This window comes from Cnephaeus nilssonii (assembly GCF_951640355.1).
Source record: "Cnephaeus nilssonii genome assembly, chromosome: 19".
Lineage (NCBI taxonomy): Eukaryota > Metazoa > Chordata > Mammalia > Chiroptera > Vespertilionidae > Cnephaeus > Cnephaeus nilssonii.
Window position 1 is genome coordinate 41921954 of NC_137090.1, and position 22673 is coordinate 41944626.

At 45.4% G+C, this 22673-nt stretch overlaps 1 protein-coding gene across 1 annotated transcript in view; it reads left to right on the plus strand.

The window, feature by feature from the left end:
• GLP2R (glucagon like peptide 2 receptor) overlaps nucleotides 1–20243 on the plus strand; it is a gene marked incomplete at both ends in the record, with an annotated part of 47989 nt that extends 27746 nt beyond the window's left edge. The window contains 6 exon segments of the mRNA XM_079799159.1: nucleotides 266–326; nucleotides 2112–2181; nucleotides 3678–3766; nucleotides 10624–10762; nucleotides 18755–18796; nucleotides 19908–20243. Coding sequence (XP_079655285.1) covers nucleotides 266–326; nucleotides 2112–2181; nucleotides 3678–3766; nucleotides 10624–10762; nucleotides 18755–18796; nucleotides 19908–20243 — 737 coding nt within the window.
• Nucleotides 20244–22673: the final 2430 nt, after the last annotated feature.

Here is a 22673-nt window from a genome sequence, read left to right on the forward strand (position 1 = left end):
AGAATATTTTGGTTAACGTCTCTGAATTGACTGCAAGCTGCTCTGTGACATGTGACAAGTCTGTCCTCTCTGCTTCCTGGTTTGCTGACAATGAAACAATGGACAGGCTGTGCCACGCTAGGTCTATAGCCCTCGCAGCCCACCGTGCTACGATGTCCGGGATTTTGTCAGAGTTAATCAGCAGTGCTTGGCCCATCAGGCTGGGGCAGATACAGGCAGGTTTGGCCAACCAGAAACTAACTACACTTGCCTGTTCTCTCCCCAGCCTTCCCACTGCTGTTTGTTGTGCCCTGGAGTATCGCCCGTGCGCAGCTGGAGAACACAGGGTAGGCAATTCATCTGTTTTCTCACTTCCATGAGCCAGTAATTCCCAATTATGCCCAAACACAAGGCTACACATCATTTTTCCCAGAGACCATCCACCCCCTTCCATTTTGGCCATCTAAAATATACCTAGTGGGGGACTGGGTGGGGGTGATGGTGGAGGGATTGAGCAAAAGGAAAAATAAAGGGAAAAAACTCATGCACATGGACAACAGTATGGTGATTGCCAGGGGGGAGGGGTAGGTAGAGGACAGTATAGAGGGGATAAATGGTGATGGATGGAGACTTGACTTGGGGTGGTGAATATACAGTACAGTGTACAGATGATGTGTTGTGTGCACCTGAAACCTGTATAATTTTGCTAACCAGTGTCACCCCAATAAATTCAATATAAAGGAAAAAATAAAAAATAAAATATATCTAGGAATGTAGATAAAAATAATAAAAGATTTTCCTTACAGTTTATTAAGTTATGCCTGCAAATTAGCACAAAATTAGCTAGAACAAATTAGAAAATAACACAAAAATTTGCTGCATACCTTATCAGTGACCTGGGTATATAAGCATACATGTACAAGAATGGTTATTGCATCATAGTTCAAAGTGAGAGGAATAAAGCAAAGTGGAATGGGTAAAAGTGGCCAAAAGATTCAAAATTCTGGTTATAAATGAATAAGTCATGGGGATGTAATGTACATCATGGTGACTATAGTTAACATTATTGTGTATTTGAACTTTGCTAAGACAGTGAGTCTTAAAAGTTTTCATTATAAGAAAAAAAATTATAACTATGTGAGGTGATGGATGTTAACTAGACTTATTGTGGTGATCATCCTATATAATAAAAGTGTAATATGCTAAGTGTTTGACCAATCTGTTGACCATTCGGTCAACCGCTTGACCAGTTGCTATGACTCGCAAGAGGGCAGATGCTCTGACTGGTAGGTTAGCTTGCTGCTGGGGTCTGGCTGATCAGGGACTGGGTGAGAGGGCTGGACATGTCCTGGAGCCCTCCTGCTGTCCCTCCCTGCTGGTCAACCTCCCACAGCCCCTCCTCAACTGGCCAGCCCCCATCGGCCCTGATTGGGACTGGGCGAGATGGCCCCGATTGGCCCTGATTGCCGGCCAGGCCAAGGGACCCCACCCGTGCATGAATTTGTGCACCGGGCCTCTAGTTTCACTATATTTATATAGTAAATCATCATGTTGTACACCTGAAATTAATATAATGTTAATATGGCAATTATATTTCCATTTAAAAAATAAAACAAAAACCCTAACCAAACAAAAAGACCCTGAACATCCATCAATACAGGAGTTAATGAATAAATTGTGACCTACCTATATTGTGGAATATTATGAGACTACTGAGAAAACATGTTAATTCTATATCTTCTGACTTCTAGGGGCTGAATCTCAACAGCACATTGTTAAGGCTGTTGTTGAATAATGCTTATCATGTGATCCCATTTTTTTTCCCCAAATAATCACCACCAAAAAGTCCTTTATATAATTAAGAATTTACATTTCTATGAACATGAGACAGGTGTAGGAGGATATACAACAAGTTTAGCATCAAGGAGCACTTTAGTGGTTAGAAAAGTTAACACTACTGTATTGGTAAGAAGGAATGTGAGTCCTCTCTTCTTCTCTTCCACCTCTCAGGAGAATGATGGCTTGAAGGTGAGTCTTGAGTATGAGCATCCTTTTTCCAGAGGTCATGCAGCTTTTGCATTCAACCTTACCTTGATTTAAAGTCTTCTTCTACTGTCTGCTCTTTGCTGTAGATGCTGGGTAACCAACGAAAATAAGAAAATCTGGTGGATCATCCGAGGACCCATGCTGCTTTGTGTAGCAGTAAGGACCATCCCATCTACCCTTTCCCCCCCCTGAGCTCAGCAGCTGTGGAGGACCATGCCCCCTCCCCACCACCAAATTCTCTGGCTCAGAAAGAGCCGAGGCCAGATCCCTTGAGAAGGAGATGCTGAGCTGTGAGTAGGATCTGCTGGATGAAAAGGAACAAATTAGCAACTTCACTGTGTTCTGGTTCAGGACCTAAGTTCAGCGTTATATACAAGCCTCCTTCTCTCTGGGTCTTCAGACATGCGCTTGGTAAACGGTTGTGATGGGGATACAGGCGTATCAGCCATGGGCCAGTCCAGGGATAGCCTTGGGTTTTAACACCACTAGTAGGAGGGAGGGGACACCCAGGAAGCTTCTTTTAGGGAGGAAAACATAGAATCAATATTGACCCAAACTGTGATGGGCGTTAGAGTCAGGAGCGTCAGGAGATGCTGCTTCTGTGAGACCCTGAGGAGGAAGAGCCTTTATTCCATGTGGCCCAGGATATGGAGGCTGGGGAAGGAATGCTTGGCCCAGAGTCCTAAAGTTTTCTTAGGTAGGGGGGTGGGGAGAGAGAGAGAGAGAGAGAGAGAGAGAGAGAGAGAGAGAGAGAATATGTGGATAAATAGACAGACAGATACCAGATGGAAGCCATCCTTTTGAGGACCTAGCCTTAGAAGACACACAGCATCACTTCCACCACATTTTTTTCTTTAGATGCAAATAACGAAATCTAGCTCACACTCCAGAGGAAAGGGGGACATTAGGCTCAGCCTCTTGGTGGGAGAGGCGTCAAAAATTTTATAAACATATTTTAAAATGTTTCTACCAAGGCTGATAATGAAGAGCTGACTTTTCCTAGTTCATGCAGTTGTGGAAAGTAGTCTAGATAGTGGAGAACATGTACTTTCCAGTGAATTCTGTGGCAGCAACAGGATCTCAAAATCAGACACCACTAGTGCTGGAGTTCTTTGCAGAAGGAGTCTGTGGCAATTTTTACTAAGTGCAGGGAGGTTTGTAATCGGAGAAATCTAGATTTAATTACTCAGTCTCTCACTAGCTGTGCAACCTTGGAAATTGCACTTGTCTCCTCTGTGCCCCTGTTTTCTCGTTGTATCATGTCATTGCGTGGCTTCCTCAGAGGGTTATTGGGAGGATTAAATAAAATAACGTATGGACAGTTAGCCAATGCCTGGCATGGTAAGTGCTCAATAAACATTAGTTAATAATGACAATGTACGTGTCCATCTGCCTTTCTCGGACGACTGTAGCGGTGGGCATTCCTGAGGCAGAAGAATAAACTAAATGGCTTTTCAGGACCCTTCCCAGGCTTTTGGTGGAGGTGGCCTTAGGGAGGGTGGGGTTTACTGCAAGCTCTTTCTACCTGACCGCTGACTGCCAAGTCGCCCCGAGTTTACCTGGACAGGGATCTGATGGCCAGGCCCAGGGTGACCTCGATATTCATAGCCACATGGACTCCATCACTTACTCTTGTCTCCTTTTTTTTCAAGGTCAATTTCTTCATCTTCCTGAAAATTCTCAAGCTTCTCATTTCTAAGCTCAAAGCCCATCAAATGTGCTTCAAAGATTATAAATACAGGTGAGTAGCCTGAGGTCAGTATCCAGTAGTCTAAGACTGTTTTGACCTCTCTGGCTGTTCTGGCCAATGTCTGGGGGCGTGCGGGAGGGAATGAGTTACATTAGTATGTTTATCTCCTAAGGCAAGGGTATCCGGGGGAACCCCTCTGAGAAAGGAGTCATGGGATCCTATAGGGCTTTGCCAATGGTGAGGATTTTCTTGCCCCACGAAAATGAAGTAAGTGGTGAGTTGTCACGGGCACACACATCCCCCTAGTAGGAAACTGTTGTAATGCTCCTAAGAATGGCTGGTTTAAGGGAAAGGAAAGAGTCACGTGAAGGGAAGTTAGTCACCTATCTTTGGGAGGGATTTGAGGTCACAGAATAAAAGACATATTCATAACTCAGAAGAGAATAGTTGGGTATTTTTGAAACCTTGGGATATAAGACCACAAATGTTTGAAGTCCAAGGAAATACAGTCACTCTTTCTTTGTGACTTGCCTTTGCTGTGTCCCATCTTCTGCTTTCCACCGTGACAGTAGTCCCACTTCACAGCAAGTCAGATCACAGGTACTGAGATCTGCATTGCAGGAGATACAAACGAATGAATAAATGAATGAATAAGTGGCATAACAAGATCTCTCTTTCCTTTTCCAGTTACTCTTTACTGTCTATGAGACTTGTCCACTTCAGCAGGGTTCTTGCGAAAGGACTGTTTTAACTCAAAAAAGTAGCTCTCAGAGTAGGGATTCTAGTCCACAGGGTAGAACGGAGGTGGGGGTGTGAGTCGGGATGGCTATAGCTCTGTTTCTCGCTCGCCTAAGGCCAAAACGGGGCTTGACTCAGGTATGTGGGAAGGTAGTTTTTCCATTTATCTGACAAACCTTTAATGAATGCCTCCAATGTGTCTGAAACTGTGCTGGGAACAAAAGGTAAAGACGATGTGGACCCTGACAGCAAGGAGCACACACCAACTTGCCAAGGACTGGGACGTTGGTGTGGAACTCGAGTCAGGAGGGCTGATGCTGGCCATGACCTCAGACTCACCGACTGACCTTGGGCAAGTCACTTGGCCTTTCTGGGCCTGTTTTCTGGTGCGTAAAGTGAGAGTCCACACCAGATCCACCTCCTCCTCGTTATGAGGATAAAGGAGGCCATAGACACAGGTGTCCCAGTCCAATTAGATGTGGTGAGTGGTATTTGCCCAGGATTCAAACCCCGAATCCTGCCTACCTCCAGGAGGTCAGAAGAATACACCACATGGTTCAGGACTGGGGAAATATACACTGTAGTTGGCCCAACTATTTTGCAAGCACCCCAGTCCGGGGCCACTTGGGCTGGCCTGGACCACACAGGGCCTCGCTGTCTTTCTTGGCGCCTCTGATCGAGCCTCCAAGTGGCTGACAGTTGCTTTGGCTCTTTTCCCAAGGCCCAGCCTCTCTTACCCTCTCTGAGCGGGGAGGCCCCAGGCCAAGGGCAGAGCTGCTCTAGTCTCTCCTGTGCGGGTCCATTCAGGGGAGCAATTCTCTCACGAACACCCTGGAAACCCCACAGAGGACAGCATTCCCGGAAGACTTTCCACAAAGGCTGATCGCCTAAACCCTGTCACTTTGTGCCCCCAAAGCCCACCATGTACCACTTGGTCTCCTTGCTCCAGGCCCAGAGCAGTCCTTCCAATAGCTTTCCATCTGGGCCGTTCTTAAGCATCTCCTGACACTGGGCCGGAAACAGGCTGCTGAGCCTCCACTGAGTGTTCTGACTCAGAGAGTGAGGGGTGGAGTCCCATCGTTGGGCTTTTCACAGTTGACTTCTCCAGGAGATTCTGATACACACCCAGAGGGGGAACCACAAGATCAGATGCTCTAGAGAAACCAGGCCTGGAACTGTCTGGTCAGGCCCTGGCAAATGTGTTTCTAAGCAGCCTTGATACCCCTTTCTAAGGTCTCCTTCGGAGTTATCCAAGATAGTGGTTTCCAAACTTTTCTGATCGTGCACTCTATTAGTACAGAAATTGTGAGCATGACCCTCATCATATATGCACCTGGCCTGTGTGGAACTGTTATGTACATTATAACATAAACCAAAAAATAGAAATTGATTAAGAATGGGTAAATATTAATATACATAGAATTTCTACTACCTTCTTTAATTATATTTTCTTCTAACACCAAATGGACCACTTTGCACAGCACTGGAGTGTGTCACCCCATTGGGAGCCAAGGATTGAGGGAAGTCTAAGTAAAGATACTGGGGAGGCCCTGATGGCTGAGCAGTGATTTAGGACTGGCTATTTTGGGGAGAGAAAGAGTAACTGCCTGATGCACACTATGTGTCTTAAAACTTCTTTTTCCTTTCCCCACTCCTGTGTGAGGAAAAAGCATGAAAAGAGAAATGTGGGTTCATGCCTAACTGGAGGCCTCCCAGGATGAGACACCTCATTATGGCAAGTTTGCTACCACCTGGGACTGTACTAGGGACCTGTGAGTGTGCCCGAATGGCTGAGACTGTGCAGGGCTGACTAATGCCCCCTGAATTCACAAGAGACTAATATATAAACCAGACTATACAACTATTTATTCATAGAGACTGTGGAAGGTGGGGGTAGGGTGGAGGCTTCTTCTAGTGCCCCCAGTCTTGGCAAAGTTGACCCCAGAAGATCCAGAAACACAGTGCGGTCACTAGAACGTTATTGGTGATCATGCCATCCAAGTAGAGTAATTGGTGATGAAGGATCCTTGATGGTGGCCTGAGAACCCACCACTGTCCTGTGGCTCCACCTACCTGGTGAGAGGGATGTTCACTCCTCAGTCTCCACAGAGAGAGCTGGGTAAGTCCTGAGGACCTCCTGCTTTTCTGTAATATTTCCTGCCATTTGGGTTGGCCATCTGTTTTCTGTTTACTGACTTTCAATTGCAGAGTTCAACGAAATTGATCAGCTTGTGCTTAGTCATTAGCAAAATGTCAGGGCCCTATCTCTCAGGACACACCTAGGACACCTTAGTTTACGCCCTGGGCTGGTGAATCCTACAGCAGCGATGATCACGTTTGCCCACTTTTCTCTCCAAGCAGTGCTAACGCTCTCATTTCCAAGTTCTGAGAGGGCTGCTTCCGGTCACCTCATGGGCCATCAGCACCCCAGCTCACACTGCCTCTTCCACCCCTCCATGTTTGTTTTCTATGAGAGCCCTCTGCTAGGGTAGGGAGAAGGGGGGCGACAGGGCCTCGTGCATTTTTGTACAAACTCCGGTAGGAACAGTCCTACCTCCAACTTTCCCAGATTTTGAGAACTTTCAGGAAGTCGCTCTCAAGAATTGATCCCCCTCCAGGAGTCTATTTTAGGAAAGTTTAAACTAAACACACTTAAACCTTGCCGAAGAGGCAAGCTGCTAGGACCTGGAGAGCCTTCTGTAGGCCCCGCCCTCATTTCTAGGCTTCTGCTCCTCAAGTGGAGGCAACTGTAACCAGCTCCTCTGACTGGGCCGGGAGGGACAGCTGAGCCCTGCCTGCGGGCGAGCAAGGCCCTGGGATGCCCACAGACACCCGCATACCTCCGCGTGGTCAGCGATCTCTGTTCTTGGTGGTTCCAGCGTGGCGGTGGCTCACTTCTGCTAGATAAACCATCTTAACCATCCATGTGATGGGTGGGGCAGAGCGCTTAATGGATTCACAAAGGAGAATCATTTAACATGCTAAACCCCAGAGCCCTTTCTGAAAGGACTTTCTGGTGGGCAAAGATGAAAAATATCACAAATGGAAGTAAAATTGGTCAAAGGCATTGAGGTGGTAAACAACTTGAGGGCAGGGATGGCTTCATTAAATATAAGGATAGCTAAATTTTAGTGATCATTCATTATGTAGCAAATACCATTTATTCTGAGGGTTTACCATGTGTTAATCCTTATGATGACATTTCCAGTTATTATTATTAGTAGTAATATTTTATTTTTATTTCAATATTTTATATTGTATTATTATTTGTATAGTCCTCATTTTTACCAATAAAAAGGTTAAATAATTTGCCCAAGGCCACACTGCTATCAATTGGTATCATTGGGATTTGAACCCAGGCCTTAGTTACTGTCCCTGCTGGGATTTGAACCCAGGCCTCAGATACTCTACTGCCTTTGACCCTACCTCCTCCTTCCCCACTGTAAATATTTATTAAATAGCTAAATGACTGCAATAAACTAAGCCATTTGGTGTGGTTGTTTTTAAAGATTTTAAATTGATTTTTAGAGAGGAAAGGAGAGGGAGAGAAAGAGACACATGGATGTGAGAGCAATACATTGATCAGCTGCCTCTTCACTCTCCCTACCAGGGATCCAGCCTGCAACCTGGGCATGTGCCCTTACCAGAATCGAACCTGCAACCTTTCAGTGCACAGTATGATACCTAACCAACCGAACCACACTGGCCAGGGCAAACTAAGTAATTTAAATAAACAAATGATTGAAGTTGGAAAATAAGCATAAACCCAGTTCATAAGAATAAACTTCCATAAATATTTATGGATTTTTACCTGAACAGGAATACAAATAGTACTTTGCTTAAGGAGAAGTTAGAATGAGGTGAGGTGAGGTGACACCCATCCCAAGAAGTGGGGGTTACTAAAACACTCCAGAACTTTATAAAAGGTCGTCCTTCTTTAGAAACCATCCCATGCTAAATGTGGGGTCTCGGATTGGATCCTGGTTGTGAAAAGAACACTACTAGAAAAACTGCTGAAATTCTAGTCAAGTTTGGACTATAGTTATTAGTCACATACCAATGTGGGTTTCTCAGTTTTGACAAATGTGATTTCTGTAAGATTTGAACATTAGGGGACACAGAGTGAAGGGTATCTGGGAACTTTCTGCACTACCTTTGCTACTTTTCTACACATGCAAAATTATTCTGAAATAAAAAGTTTATTTAAAAATACAATTCTGGGGTGGGGACAGAGTGGAGGGGCTTAATGGGGAAAAGAGGGGGACATCTGTAATACTTTCAACAATAAAGATACAAAACAACCCATAATGCCCTAGCAAGCCCCTAAGAATAAGACATGGGTCCGAGGGTAATGTAACCCAGAGCGAGTGTCGCAAACTCAGACGCTTGCGAGGGCCCAGCAGGTAGGTGGGGGTTGGTAAGCATGTTCCCTCTAAAGGGACAGCCACCACCAGGCTGTAGCTGACGATTGCTGAGCAGGCATTTGGCCCAATCTCCCCATTTTTTTCAGAAGAAGCTGGAAATCTGGACATCATTGCTTAAAGCCTCCTTATCAATGAAAGGTGGCTTCAGTAACAAAAATCAATTCCTACAGCTCATGTTGCCACTGTGCAACCTCCGAGCTAGAGGGTTTTAAAGCACTCCTGGAAATTCAAAACAACAATAAAAAACTCTTGAAATGGTCTCTCTGTGGGAGACCTTCCTGTTGCCTAGCTAAGTGCGTGCTGCGTGGGCTGGCCTGAGGGTAGCAGAGCATGTGAGCCTGGCACAGGCCAACCACGTGACCAAGCCTGTGTCTCAGACTCCCACTCTTTGGCTGCTCCTTGATGGTCAAGCCCAAGGGACACGCAGACCAGGCGCCTGGGTGGAGTCCCTCTTTCTGGGTGACTCCTGCTCCGCTCGTACTGGCTTTAGGTACTTTTAGGGCACAAAGGAGAGCGGTTTTGTTTCCTTGATGACATTGCATTTGAACGGCCCTCACAGACACAGGATTCATGGTAAGCACTGTTCTCTCTTGGACAGAGATCCACCTTCTGGAAGACACTGCCCATTAGCTGCTGCTGACCCTCCATGGTCCTACACCTTTAATTCCATGGGGTTTGGGGAAATCTCCTAGTGTAGACATTTAAGAAAGGGAGTTGGGCTAAAAAAAAATCATTACAATTGAGCTCTTTGCCCCCAGTTATGTATAAAAACAGTAGCTTTGTTTGTGCCCTGGATATGAATCACGGTGCTAATGTAGTTAGCTTTACAACAAGAAGCGGCTCAGTGGTAAAGAGCAGTTGTTTCCAAAGGTGGCTCCTTAAAAATTCACGTTCCCGGGACCCAGACTCCAGAGGTCTTGCTTCAGAGCCTCGTCCCTGGGACCAGGAAGATGTGTCTGTGTAGACATAGCTCTGTAAGGAATTCTAACAGTCCAATAGCCGTGTTTGGGAAGCATCGGTATGTGAGATGGAGGGTTGGGCCCCAGCTGTGTACTTTGCACGTGGGTGGTACAAAGGAATGTTTGTCTTTTTTTGTGTATGGTTTATACAACAGGGAGCTTCCACACAGCACTTTTTACGAGGAGGATCAGTTTCTCATTTCCTCGGCGTCCCGGGTGGTTCAGGGGCAGCGTGGGGGCTGGGGTGGAGCTGGGTGGAGTGTGCAGGGCCTGAGTATGAGGTCAGAAGAAGCCCTGCTTCCAGGCAGGTACTTGGCACTTAGTGGCTCTGTGACCCTGGGCAAGTGTTTTTTTTCCTTCTCAGGCTCAGGAAAGCACTGACATCAGAAGTCCTGAATAGAGAAAGAGACAGAGGCACCAGCTAGCCAGGTAATAGGACATTTGTCAAAGCTAGTAGAGGTGTAGGGCCCAGGGTGATAGCTATGTGCATGGAAATCTATCCATCAGGCAAAATGTGGATATGTCTGTAGGTGTGTCATTCATTCATTCATTCATTCATTCATTCAATTCATGTTTTCTGAGCATCTGCCATGAGCCAAGTGTTCAGATGCACCTAGGAACAAGATAACATTGGCCCTTAAGGCATTCCAGTGTAGCCAAGAAGACAAACTGGGAAATCAACTGTTTATTAATGGTAACAGCTACACTAAAGGCATGCACAGAAGAGCAGGAAATGTCGCCTGTTCCCAATGTGGCCCTCATGATAGTTATTTGGTTGTCGTTGCAGATTGGCAAAATCAACGCTGGTTCTCATCCCTTTGTTGGGTGTTCACGAGATTCTCTTCTCTTTTGTCACTGATGATCAAGTTGAAGGATTTTCAAAACTTGTACGCCTCTTCATCCAGTTGACTCTGAGCTCCTTCCATGTAAGTAGGCGTCTGAACCAGGATGCCTTGGCTTTGTAGAAAACAAAACACCCTTGATCCAAACAGACTCAAAATTGAGAAAGCCCACAGATGGATATAAAAGTTCTGGAATCAGCAGGCTTTATCAGTGAGGGCCTTTGGCCATAGAAGGGTATGTAGATGGAGGTGTTGCCTTGATCCTGCCAGCGTGATGTGGTGACTAAGAAGGGAAAAGTGGCCTGTTTCCTTGGATGTAATAGTTGGTGTGACTCATGATCATACTAACTGTGAGTGTCAATGTGAAACCTTTTATTAAGTGGCTATTTTTGCTGGGTCCTCTGCAGAACATTGTACAAAATGATGGTTGTGTATACTTCAGGTGATGTACTCAGAACACAAAAAAACGTAGGTAGGGACCAATGCGTTGAGACCAGGAGGCTCTTGAACCTTGACAGATGTGTGGGGGCTGAAACAAGAAACCGGAGTCCAGCTGTGGTTAATTTACCTGGGTATTTTAATCACTCATTGCTTGAATTGTTATCCATTACTCAGCAGTTTGAAATGCCAATAATTATTATTCTCATGATTCTGGGGGGTCTGAAATCCAGGTAGGACATAACAAGGATGGTTCATCTCTGATCCACGTGATGCCTGCCAGGGTTGGAACTTCCAAGACGGCTTTTCCACTCAGATGTCTGGTGCCTAAGCTGGAAAGGCTCGAATGGCTAGGGCTGGCCAGAGCAGCTTTATTTGGGTGAAGTTTCTGGGGCTTCATTTCTCACTGCCAACTACATCCCTCAGTCCCCTACAGTCTTAAAGGCTTGCACTTGCTGCCTGTCCTCTCTCCATGGTTTCTCTAGCAGGGCAGCTGAACTTCTATATGAAGTTCAGGGCTCCCAAGGGCACAAAAGCAGGAGCTTTCAGGCATTCTAAATGCCTGGGCCTGGAAGTCACATAGTGATACTAGTAATGCATTCTACTACTTAAAGCAAGTCATAGACCCAACCTGGCCTGAAGGGGAGGAGACTGCACCTGCCATGAAAACTGCGAGGCATGGCTCATTAGCAAAGGCCACTAATGCAAAAGACTACCACAAATAGTGTGGACACACAAAAGGTCCTGTACAGTAGTAATATTGGAGTTAATAATCTCAAAATGCTAGCATAGGAGCAGGATTTTCAGAATGGATAAGAGAGGAGCTCAGCAAATCCTATCTGCAAGAAGTAAATATAAAATTGGACAAAATTGTCAATAACATCCATTTCAGGACCCTGGAAATCAACTAAGGCATACAAAAGACTGAGAAGAGTTTATTCAAGAAGAATCACTGAACTCACTCGAGTAAGAGCAATGGGAATCTATATTGTTGTTTTCCTGAGACTGTTCTTGTCCTCCAACCCTTCCTCCATCAATGAGCAAATTCTGGTGAAAACTATCAGCTTCACTGAAGAAAGGGGCTGACTTAATATAGATCAGAGAGCATAACAAGCCCATACCCCTGGGCATTGTCAGATACAGTAATGGTCTTAGTGGCAAAGGAACAAGGAAAAACAATGTCACAGCCTGAGGCTGTGATCCTAGGTAGGGCAGAGAGGCTCAGTATCAGATTAAGACGGTAGAAGAAAGCATCACTGAGTTTGAAGAAAGTTCAGTTACAATTACCCAGTCTGAGAAGCAAACAAACAAAAAGAATGAAGAAAAATAATAGAGCTTCAGATATGCCATCAAGAAAATCAACATACACATAGAGGAGTCCCAGAAGGAGAAGGGAGAGAAGAAAAAGTAGAAAAATCATTTGGAGAAAAAAAATGGTTGAAAACTTCCCAAATCTGATGAAAAACATTAATCTAGGCATCCAGGAAACTCAATGAGCTCCAAATAGGATAAAGCAAAGAGATTCACATCTAGAAACATAGTTAAACTTTTGGAAGCCAAATACAAAGAGAAAATCCTGAAAGTAACGAGAGCCCTGGCCAGTGTTTCTAAGTGGTTGGAGCATCTGTCTGCACACCAAAGGGTTCTGGGCTTGACTGCCAGTCAAGGGCAGGTACCTGGGTTTCAGATTTGCTCCCCAGGGTGGGGGCAAGTGTGAGGCAACCAGTTGATGTGTCTCTCTCACATTCATGTTTCTCTCTCTCTCTCTCTCTCTCTCTCTCTCTCTCTCTCTCTCTCTCTTTCTCTCTTTCTCTCCTCCCTTCCACGCTCTCTGAAAAAGCAATAGAAAAAATATCCTCGGGTGAGGATTAACAAAACAAAAACGAAAACAAGAGAAAAATGTCTCATTGCATATGGAGACCAACAATACAATTATAGCTGACTATGATCAGAAACAATGGAGGCCAGAAAGCAGTGATATGACATAATCAAAATGCTGCATGAAAAATAATTTAATCAAGGATTCTATATTTAGCAAAATTATGTTTCAAACTTAAGGTAAAATAAAGATATAAATAAAGTCTAAAATAATTTATTGCTAGCAAACCCTCCTGAAGAGAAGTACCAAGGGAAGTCTGTCAGGCTGGAAGAAAATGACATTAGTCAATAACGCAAATCCACAAGAAGAAATAGATAAACACATAGGTAAATGTGAAAGATATAAATATATATTTTCTTTTTTATTTAGCTGATTTTAAAGGCATAAGATTGCAGAAAATAATTATAAACTCTATTATTGTTTTAAATTGTATTGTATAAAGATCTAATATATTACCACAATAGTAGCACAAAAGAACAAGGAGGAAATGTAGCTGTATGGGAGGAAAGTTTCTATATTTTGCCAGAATTGTTAGTATTAATATGAAATAGATTATGATAAGTTAAGATGCATGTTGTAATCTTTGGTACAAACAATAGGAAAATAATGCAAAGAATATAGTAAGAATGCCAGCAGAGGCATTAAAATGGCACACTTGAAAATACCTGTTTACTCCCAAACACTTTCAATCTTATTGGATCCTCACATTATCTTGTGAGGGAGAAATTATTATACCATTTTCAAAATGAAGGAACTCAGATTCAGAGGAGAACTTGCAAATACTAATAAGTGGCAAATATGAGATTTGTATGCAGGGAGGTTAAGACCTTGCTTGTAACTATTATGTCATCATGCCCCTCAGGTGCCCCTGAGGGTCAGAACCAGGAGATACCCAAGTCCCTATATCAGAGTTTTAAAGATGTGCCAGTAGACAGGGTCAGGTGCTGTGATTCTGTGGACAGAGTGGAGATGTGTGCCTGTCCACTGCACTCTCATGAAAGGCCAAGGGGACAGAGCCTGAGGTGGGGTCAGAGCAGTTGGACAATGGCTCTTTTTCCTCCCATTAGAGCTGAATTTTGTGTAGCTTTGAACAAAAAAATAATCAATAACTATTTTCCTTCATGAAACCATGATTCATTTATGTCAATCCTTTGGGAAATTTCAATAGCTAAGGTTTAGTAATTTGGGTTTCCTATGTTGTTTGGGCTTAATCTTCTTTAAAGGGTAATTCTAAATGAGAAAAACAACAACAAAGAGCTGCAGCTGTTATATCATTAGTATTTGGTGGCCATATTTTCCCCTAAGGGACAGATTTTTGAGAAGGAATTCTAGCCTATCATACGCCCCTGGCAAGGGAGCATGTTTGGATCATCTATTGCTATGCAACGAACTCCTACAAAACTTCCTGGCTTAAAGCAGTAATCATGTTATTATCTTTAATGATTCCATGAGCTGGGCCATCTGGACTCGGCAGGATGGTCCTTTTGATACATGTAATATTTGGCTGGGGCTTCAAACATCTGAAGGCTCAGTTGGGCTGGAACATCCAAGATGGCTCATTCGCACGACTAGACGTTGACCTGGGCTGTTGGCTGAGCTGAGCTGAGCTGAGCTGAAGCTATCAATTAGAGAGTCGCAATTCTCTTCCGTGTGGCCTCTCCATGTAACTTGGGCATCTCCCACCATGGCAGCTGGACCCTTGGAGCATCCCAAGAACAAATGTTTTGAGAGAGAGAAATAAGAAACTTCCAACCTTCTTGAGGCATGGGCTCGGAAGCCCCAGAATATCACTTTTACCACATGGTATTGGCAGAAAAAGTCACAAGTTAATCCCAGATTCAAGGGAAAAATAAGGTTCACCTCTTGATGTGAGGATGAGCATATGCCTACTGAGAGAGGAGGAATCGTTGGGGCCACCTCTGGAGACCAGCTACCACCCTGGATCTTTTGGTTCTACAGCCACATAGAGCTCTGCTCACCACCATTCAACACTGAGGAATGTGAGCAATCAGAGTGGCTCTGCAGCCTGAGCCAAAAAACACACTTGGAGGGCTTGTGCGTAGTCAGAGGCCTCCCACCTTCTGAATACCCCTGCACTGTTCCCCTCCATCCCACCAGGCAGAGGTGAGAATCTGGGTGGGCAGGTGCGTGGGTGCATACATACATACTAGTACATATTGTAGTGAATCAGCAGGAATCAACATGGGATCTAACAGCTTCCTTTTCTTGCTGCTTTGAGGGTCTTTCACTCTTCCAAGGCCTTAGTGCCTAGCAACTTTCACCAGCTTCCTCCCATCAAGGAATCTTTGGAGAGAGTGCCACGTGATGGTGATATATGTTCTGTGGGACCTCTCCATTCACATTTGCTTTATCTAGAATGAAGTTAACCAGACTCCAGAATGTTCCTGAAACTGTGAATCAAGAACCCGAGGGAATGAAAGACGTGTTTGTGATGTGGAATCCTATTTTAGCTAACTCGTTTATGAGAATTCTGGCACGCTCTAAGCCACCCTTCTAATATCATGTGCCCAGAGGCAAATACTACTGGCCCTGCCAACTATACAGGGCACCTGTGCACCTCCAAATGAGATTGCATGTGTGAAATGATTACTTGGTATCACCATGCTCCTGTTTAGGAGCGATAGCCTTGGAATATCTAGCCACATAAGAGGGCAGAAATTCCACACTGGTGGGGAGAATCTGAGCATTTGATTGCTGTGACAGCCAGATTTTTGGCTTCCATGGGGAAAGGCATAAAAAATCTTCCTCCCGGACAACATTTTATAATTCCTTTTCAATTTCATAATTTTTTAAAAACCAGTACTGAATCTCCCTTATCAGCAGGGTTGAAAGAAATATTCTTAAGAAGAGTAGGAGAGTCAGCCTGCACCATGACCTTCATGTTGGAATGTGTTTTTTTCCTTGTGAGTTCTGGCATTTCATGAAATTCTTCCTGTAAACACTCAAGTAATTGGGTCTTGTATGCATATCCAGCTTCATATGTCAGACACACAGCCCTGGTCCCACAGACCCTCAGGTCGCAGAGAAAGCTATGGCATGTAGGTTATCACATGTGACTTGAACAAATCAGGAATTGCAGGAGTCTGGAAAAACAGTAGAAATAAACATTAACTCAAGTGTCTTTGATTGCAGACCACTGGCAATTAAGCAGTGAATCCAGAAAAATTTTCCAACGTCAAGAGATGATCCCTTTATTGAATCTTCCCCTACACAAATTCTTTATCATTGAAAATGTCTATTGCTTTCATTGGGATCCTGGTGTCCACAATTCTAAATAACTAGGAAGATGACAGAAAGAAATGGTCCTATCATAGTTTACAAGTGGTACAACAATGTACAGGGCAAGACTCTTAGTTGTAAGTTATAGAAACCCAACCCATTCATTCATTCACTCATTCAGTCATTCACTTATTCATTCAACACATATTGGTGAGCTCCTATTATGTGCCAGGCATTTGTTTCAAGTGCTGGGGATCTGGCAGTGAAAAGAGTAGATAAGAATGCTAGTCTTGTTTGGAGGGGCAGGGAATAAGGACATCTACATTAATAAAAGAGAAACATGCAAATTGACTGTCCCTCCACTACACCCACCAGCCAATCAGGAGCAAGTATGCAAATTAACCCAACAAAGATGGCGGTTAATTTGCATACAAATGCGTGGAGCCAAGAGTGAAGACAGCGTAGAAGGAAGCCAAGTGCTGCAGAAGGGAGCGAAGCAAGTGCTGCAGAAGGGAGCAAAGCGGCAGAGAAGGGAGCGAGGCAGTGGAGACAGGAGGGAGCAAGGCAGCGGAGACAGCTTCGCTCCCTTCTCCGCTTCGCTCTGGCCGCAGGAAGCCCTATTCTTGCAGGAATAGGCCCGAGGAAGGCCTATTCTTGCAGGAATCTTCCTGCAACGGGCCTCTACTATAATAATAATAATAATCACATTGACAAATAAATAGTATAATTCTAGTGTTGTGAAAAATATAGAATGGCCACCAAAAACTGGGTGGTTAGGAAAGACCTCTCTTTTAGGTGATATTTGGGCTAAGACCTGAAGTTTGAGAAGTAAGCTAGGCAGAGATTTGAAAGACGATTGGTTCTGAAAACAAAAAGTGTGAAGGGACCTGAGGAAGAACTCTGTGGTGGTAGCTGGTCTCCAATATGGCGCCCAAGGATCTTTATCTCCTGGTGTTGGAGGCTTTGTGTAGCCCTCCAGCACACTGAATGAGGTTTACATGTGTGACCATTGAAGTAGTGTAGGCATGAAGGTATGTGGCTTCTGCCTTGCCATCCTGAATTGCACCTTCGGGGGAAGCCTGCTGCCATGTCATGAGGACAATCAAGCTGCTCTCTGGATAGGCGCTGAGGCCTCCTACCAACAACTTGCCAGGCATGTGAGCCATCATGGAAGCACGTCAAGCCTTCAGATGACTGAAGTTCCAACCAGTCTCTGCACGACAACCTGAAAAATGACCCTGAGCCAGACTACCCAGCTAAGCCACTGCCAGAGTCTTGGCCCATAGAAAGTATGTGAGCTGATACATCTTTATTGTTTTGATCCACTAAGTCAGGGGTGGGGAACCTTTTTTTCTGCCAAAGGCCATTTGGATATTGATAACATCATTGGAGGGCAGACAAAATTATCAATTATGTTGCTATGAAAAAAAGCTCCTAGATTTATTGAATTTCAAGTCTTCCCTATGATTGCCTTGGCAGGGCCAGACCAAATGATAACAGCCCTCAGCCTGGACTTTGCCCACCCCTGCACTAAGTTATATAACAACAGATGATGAAACATGAGCTTGAGATGCTGGGGGAAGCCAGGAGGTCTTCGTGGCTGGAATAGAGTGGCTGAGGGGAAGCATGATCCAAGAAGTCAGTAACAGACACAGCCCAGATCACCTTCATGCCTTCTGTGGTTATATTTTATTATAATCTAAGTGTGATGAGAAACCACTGGTATGACATTATCTATCTCTTCAATAGAAATATTTTGACAAGAGAAAGGGCTATTTACTATCTCACATAAATAACAGTGTCAGAATCAGGCACAGCTGATCCAGATACTCAGACAATATTGGAATTCTGTCTTCCACCATCTCCAGCTTCTGCTTTTTTTCTCCGTTGGCATCATTCTCAGATGGGGTTTCACCATGTAGCTGGCAAGATGCCCAGAAATATAAAGCTATGACTATAAAGCTGGAAAATCTAGGAAGAGAGTACAACCCTCTCTTCTTTCCCAGTGAAAAGAACTCAGATTGGCTTCGCTTGGGTCACATGACCATTTGGGCTGGTTATATTGTGGTGACGGTCATCCTAGAACATGGGGGCCCCATGATTGACCCTGACAGAAGCCTCGGAAGTAGGGGAGGGACAGTTTCCAAAAGGAAAGAATTCAAGTGAAGGGAAAAAAAATTAGCTAATGCCTACTGTGGGCAAATAGAAATGGGCAGTGGCCTGGCACAGTATTTGCATAGTTGAATGAATGATATAGGGTCTTTGGGACTTAATCATCATTGAACTACGAGCACCTAAGCAAACACATAGGCTGATACACACGGTGGGTGTCAAAGTAAGAAGAGACTTGATGGAAATCCAAGTTAACGGGTATGACTAACTCTAGTTAGTGTGAGCAGTGTATTCGCCTGCCTCCCCTGGGGACGACTAGGACTAGGGCAGGCCTTTGGACTTTCCCAGTAACTCAGACACATCTTCTACCGAATCCGAGTTCACGCCACCTCTTCTTTTCACTCCAGGGACTACTTGTGGCCTTGCAGTACTGCTTTGTCAATGGAGAGGTATGTTTTCCGTACTGCCATCCTAGCTTCCTGTGAGGCTGGGCTGGCCTCCTCCTGCCCCCACGGTTTCCTGTTTATGCGATGGTGCCATGGGGAGTGTACAGGGACCATCAGGCAATGGGACTCGTTTGTACCGTGAGTTCCAGGGGTGAGAGCAGGGGCAGCTTAGAGAAGTGGGAAAAGGGGATGGGATGACTGTAAGGAAGCTCAGAGCCCAACCTTGGCCCTGCTGGAAGTGTTAGTGTGATAGGGGAAACGAGCTTGAACTTGGGAGTCCAAAAATCTGGGCTCAAGCCATCACTCACCCACTTAGGAGCTTTGAGTTAGTTAGGTTACTGTGGCTCTTTGAGCCTCAGTTTCCTCATCTGTAAAGTGGGAATAATAACTGTCCCTACCCTCTAATGTTGTCTTGGGCATGCCAAGCTCATGGGAAAGGCCCAATACCTGATAACTGTGATGGTTTTTATTATAAATACTAGAGGCCTGATGCACAAAATTCATGCAAGAGTAGGCCTTTGCAGCCCCGGCTTCATCCGGACGGTCGTTCCGCTGTTCCGCTGTTGCACATTACACTTTTATCATTATAGGTTATTGCATATCCCCAACCAGCTCTCTGCTCCTCTGGAAAGAGGCTTGAAAGGGGCAGGGGCAGAGGCCAGACCAGTTTCTCCTGAACAGTTCTCCAGTAGAACTGGTGTATTTCCAGTCCCCTTTTATCTCTCCAGGTTTAAATGTTCATTTCTGTCTCCTCCCAATGGAACATAAGCTTCTTGTTAGCAAACCCTCCTCCACCTTGCTCATGGCTGCTTCTTCTGTATCTTCTTCCATAAGGCGGGCCTCAAATGCCACTTTGACACAGTCCTTTCCTTTTCATTTCTGTTCAACCTTATCCCAAATGTTTGTCTCCTCCCCCATGGTCCTGCTTAATGAACTCACAGTGTCATGCCGTGTGTAGGCTCACGGGCATTTGTGTACTCCTCTTTGTTCACCTCCCCCAGTCTGATACGTTTCCCAAGGGTGGCACAGAGTTAGCCTCTCGTTAATATTTGGTGAGTGGACCCAAGACCCAATGACTCTGAGACAGTAACGCTGCCCTCTTCTCGCCCGGCAGGTGAAGGCCGAGCTGCGGAGGCACTGGGGCCGCTTCCTGCTGGCCCACCACTCGGGCTGCAGAGCCTGGGGCCTGGAGAAGAACTTCCGATTCCTGGGGAAGGGCCCCAAGAAGCTCTCCGAGGGAGACAGTGCCAGGGCGCTGCAGAAGTCACAGTCCTCGCCTGGCAGTGGGCAGCCCCTGCCACTGACCACGCAGGGCCTGGGGGAGCTGGGCACCAAGTCCCACGGGGGCCACACAGCCTGGCGCTGGGGCCGCAGCCTGTCCGAGAGCAGCGAGGGGGACTTCACCCAGGCCCACACCATGGAGGAGATTCTGGAGGAGAGTGAGATGTAGGCGGACTCCCGAGACAGGTGCTGTGGGTGCTCACCACTCTTCCCGGCTCTAGGTCCAATTTGATATGAAGTCTATCTCGAGGCTCTTCATGCTCTGATGAGGTTGTGCAAACAATCACTGCTTGTGCCTGCCATTGTCATCTACTAACCTCCACTGGCGAATTTTCCAGAATGGCCACCAGCCTCTGGGGTGGCCCTAAATTCAAGTGAATGGAGCCCCAAGATACAGAGAGATGTCTTCTGTGAAAGAGGGGGCATCCAGTCTCTCTTCCTTTATCCCTCACCGCAGAAGGTTTCCCTCTGAGGCTGGGTTTGGGGTATATAAGGACCACCTGGGAAGTGTTTTGCATGCAGAGTTGGGCTCCTGGCTGATTCTCAGAGAGTACGTCTGGAGCGATGGTGAGGGTTGGGAGTTGTGTAACGAGCATCCTGGATAATTCTGATGCAAGCCCCGTGTGCAGAAGCTAGCAGCCCCCTGAGTTGGTCAATGGTGGGACAAAGCCAGTGGTGTCCTGGATTCAACAGCTCAGCTGTTACCCGCTTGCCCCCCTCCGACAGTGTGCAACCCCACGCCACCCAGAACCCCATTCCTTTCCTTGTCCAGTCTTTCCTTCCCCGCTGTCTCAGTTCTTCATCTGTGGTCGGCAGAAGTTCTGTTTGATTCTTAACAATGTCCTCCTTCCAGTCCCTCTGAAAGTCCCCATTGGTCTTTTCCTCCCTTTTTGGCTCCACCCATCTTTGCCCTGCTGAGCGTGGCTTCTTCAAGCCTAGCTTGCCCTCCCACTCTCTGCCATTTTGGGATTGTCACTGACACATTGGTGCTCAAGGCTTGCCCACTGCTCTCTCTGACCCCCGTCCCCGCTGATAAGAATCCCACTCCCCCTATGGGAATGGATGCTGACATTGCTGGAGGGATGGGACTGTGCTGATCTGACATGCCAGGAGGGCACAGTGGGGCCCGGTCTGCCCTGGAGCAATGAGGTGTGCTCCAGACCCTGAGAAGAGGGTGCTTCTGGAGGCTGAGGGGGGCCCAGGCAATTCGGGTCTGGCTCAGTGGCTGAAACTATAAGGCAAGAAGCTGAAAGAAAATCAAAGGAGGGATATCCCATGGAAATGGGGTGTTAATGTCTCTTTCATAGTGCGCAAAATGTATGTGTATGTGGGTGAGGTATGTTGCCATGGGACTAAACACTGCCTTGTGTTAGAGGGGGGCTCTATGTTACTTCTCAAGTAGGGTTGTCAAATTTAGCAAATACAAATACATGATGCTCAATTAAATTTGAATTCCAGATAAATAACCTTCCTGTATAAGTATATCCTGAGGCATATACTGTATCTAAAATTCCATGCTAATTGTGCGTCCTGTATTTTACCTGGCAACCCTATTTTCAAGGACACTTTGTAGTGGGACTGGGACTAGAGTCAAGTGAGGGTGTCAAATTTAAGAGAGTATAAAAAACCTCAACTGTCAAGATCAGGAATATTTTAATGCAATATTTAAAAAAATGAAATCCGCAAACTACAGCCCACAGGCCATTATACGAATGTTAAATCCTGGCTTTAACATTTTAATATTGCTCATTGTGGACTTCTTAACATTCATTTTTATTTTTAAACTACTGCATTAAAATATTATTTATTTTGAGTACTGATTTTTTTGCCCCCCCCCCCTCTTAAATTTTGCATTTGAGGCCACTGCTCATCTTGCCCTCACCCTAGTCAGGGCTCTGCTTTGCAACAGGGGAAACTGAAGCAAAGGCATAGGCAAGTGCATAACCAAGGTTTGTTTTCCAGTGTCCAGATTATCCATAATTCAATCATCCTTCTAATTTTTCCTTTCTGCAAATCCCTGCCTTTTCTCATGAGCCTACTAGCTCCTAGAAAGCTGGGGCCATGTCATATTCCCAGCTTGCACCTAGCACAGCTGGTTCCGGGTAGGTGCTGGGTACACATGCATCGAATGAGACAAGACAGAAATCTCTTGGAAAGTGGTAGCTGCTGTCTGGGGTCAATTATCCAGGACCCTGTCAGTAATAGGAGAAGTAAGTGGTTTTTTCCCATAGCATTTGTAAATATGTCTTTGACCCTTCACTCCACAAATGTGGTGGTACATACACACTACTTTCTAATAATTAAAATAACAGGTTTGTTTGATTTGTATTTTGTTGATTCTTTCACATTTGTTTCTCACTGGAGCTGAAGGGCTCTGCACGAGAGGCTGGGATCCTGTGAGAGCAGGTGGCAACGGGGGGCAGGGCAGTTTGGCTTATCGTGATGAGACCCTGGAGTGCTCATGTACTTGAGGAAGCAGAAATTCAGAGGTGAGGTGACTTCCCACAGTATCCATAGTGGACATCTGTTTCTATAATTCATCCCTCTTGTACTAAAAGCACCCAAATTTTCCTCTTGGAAACCACACATCTTCCACTCC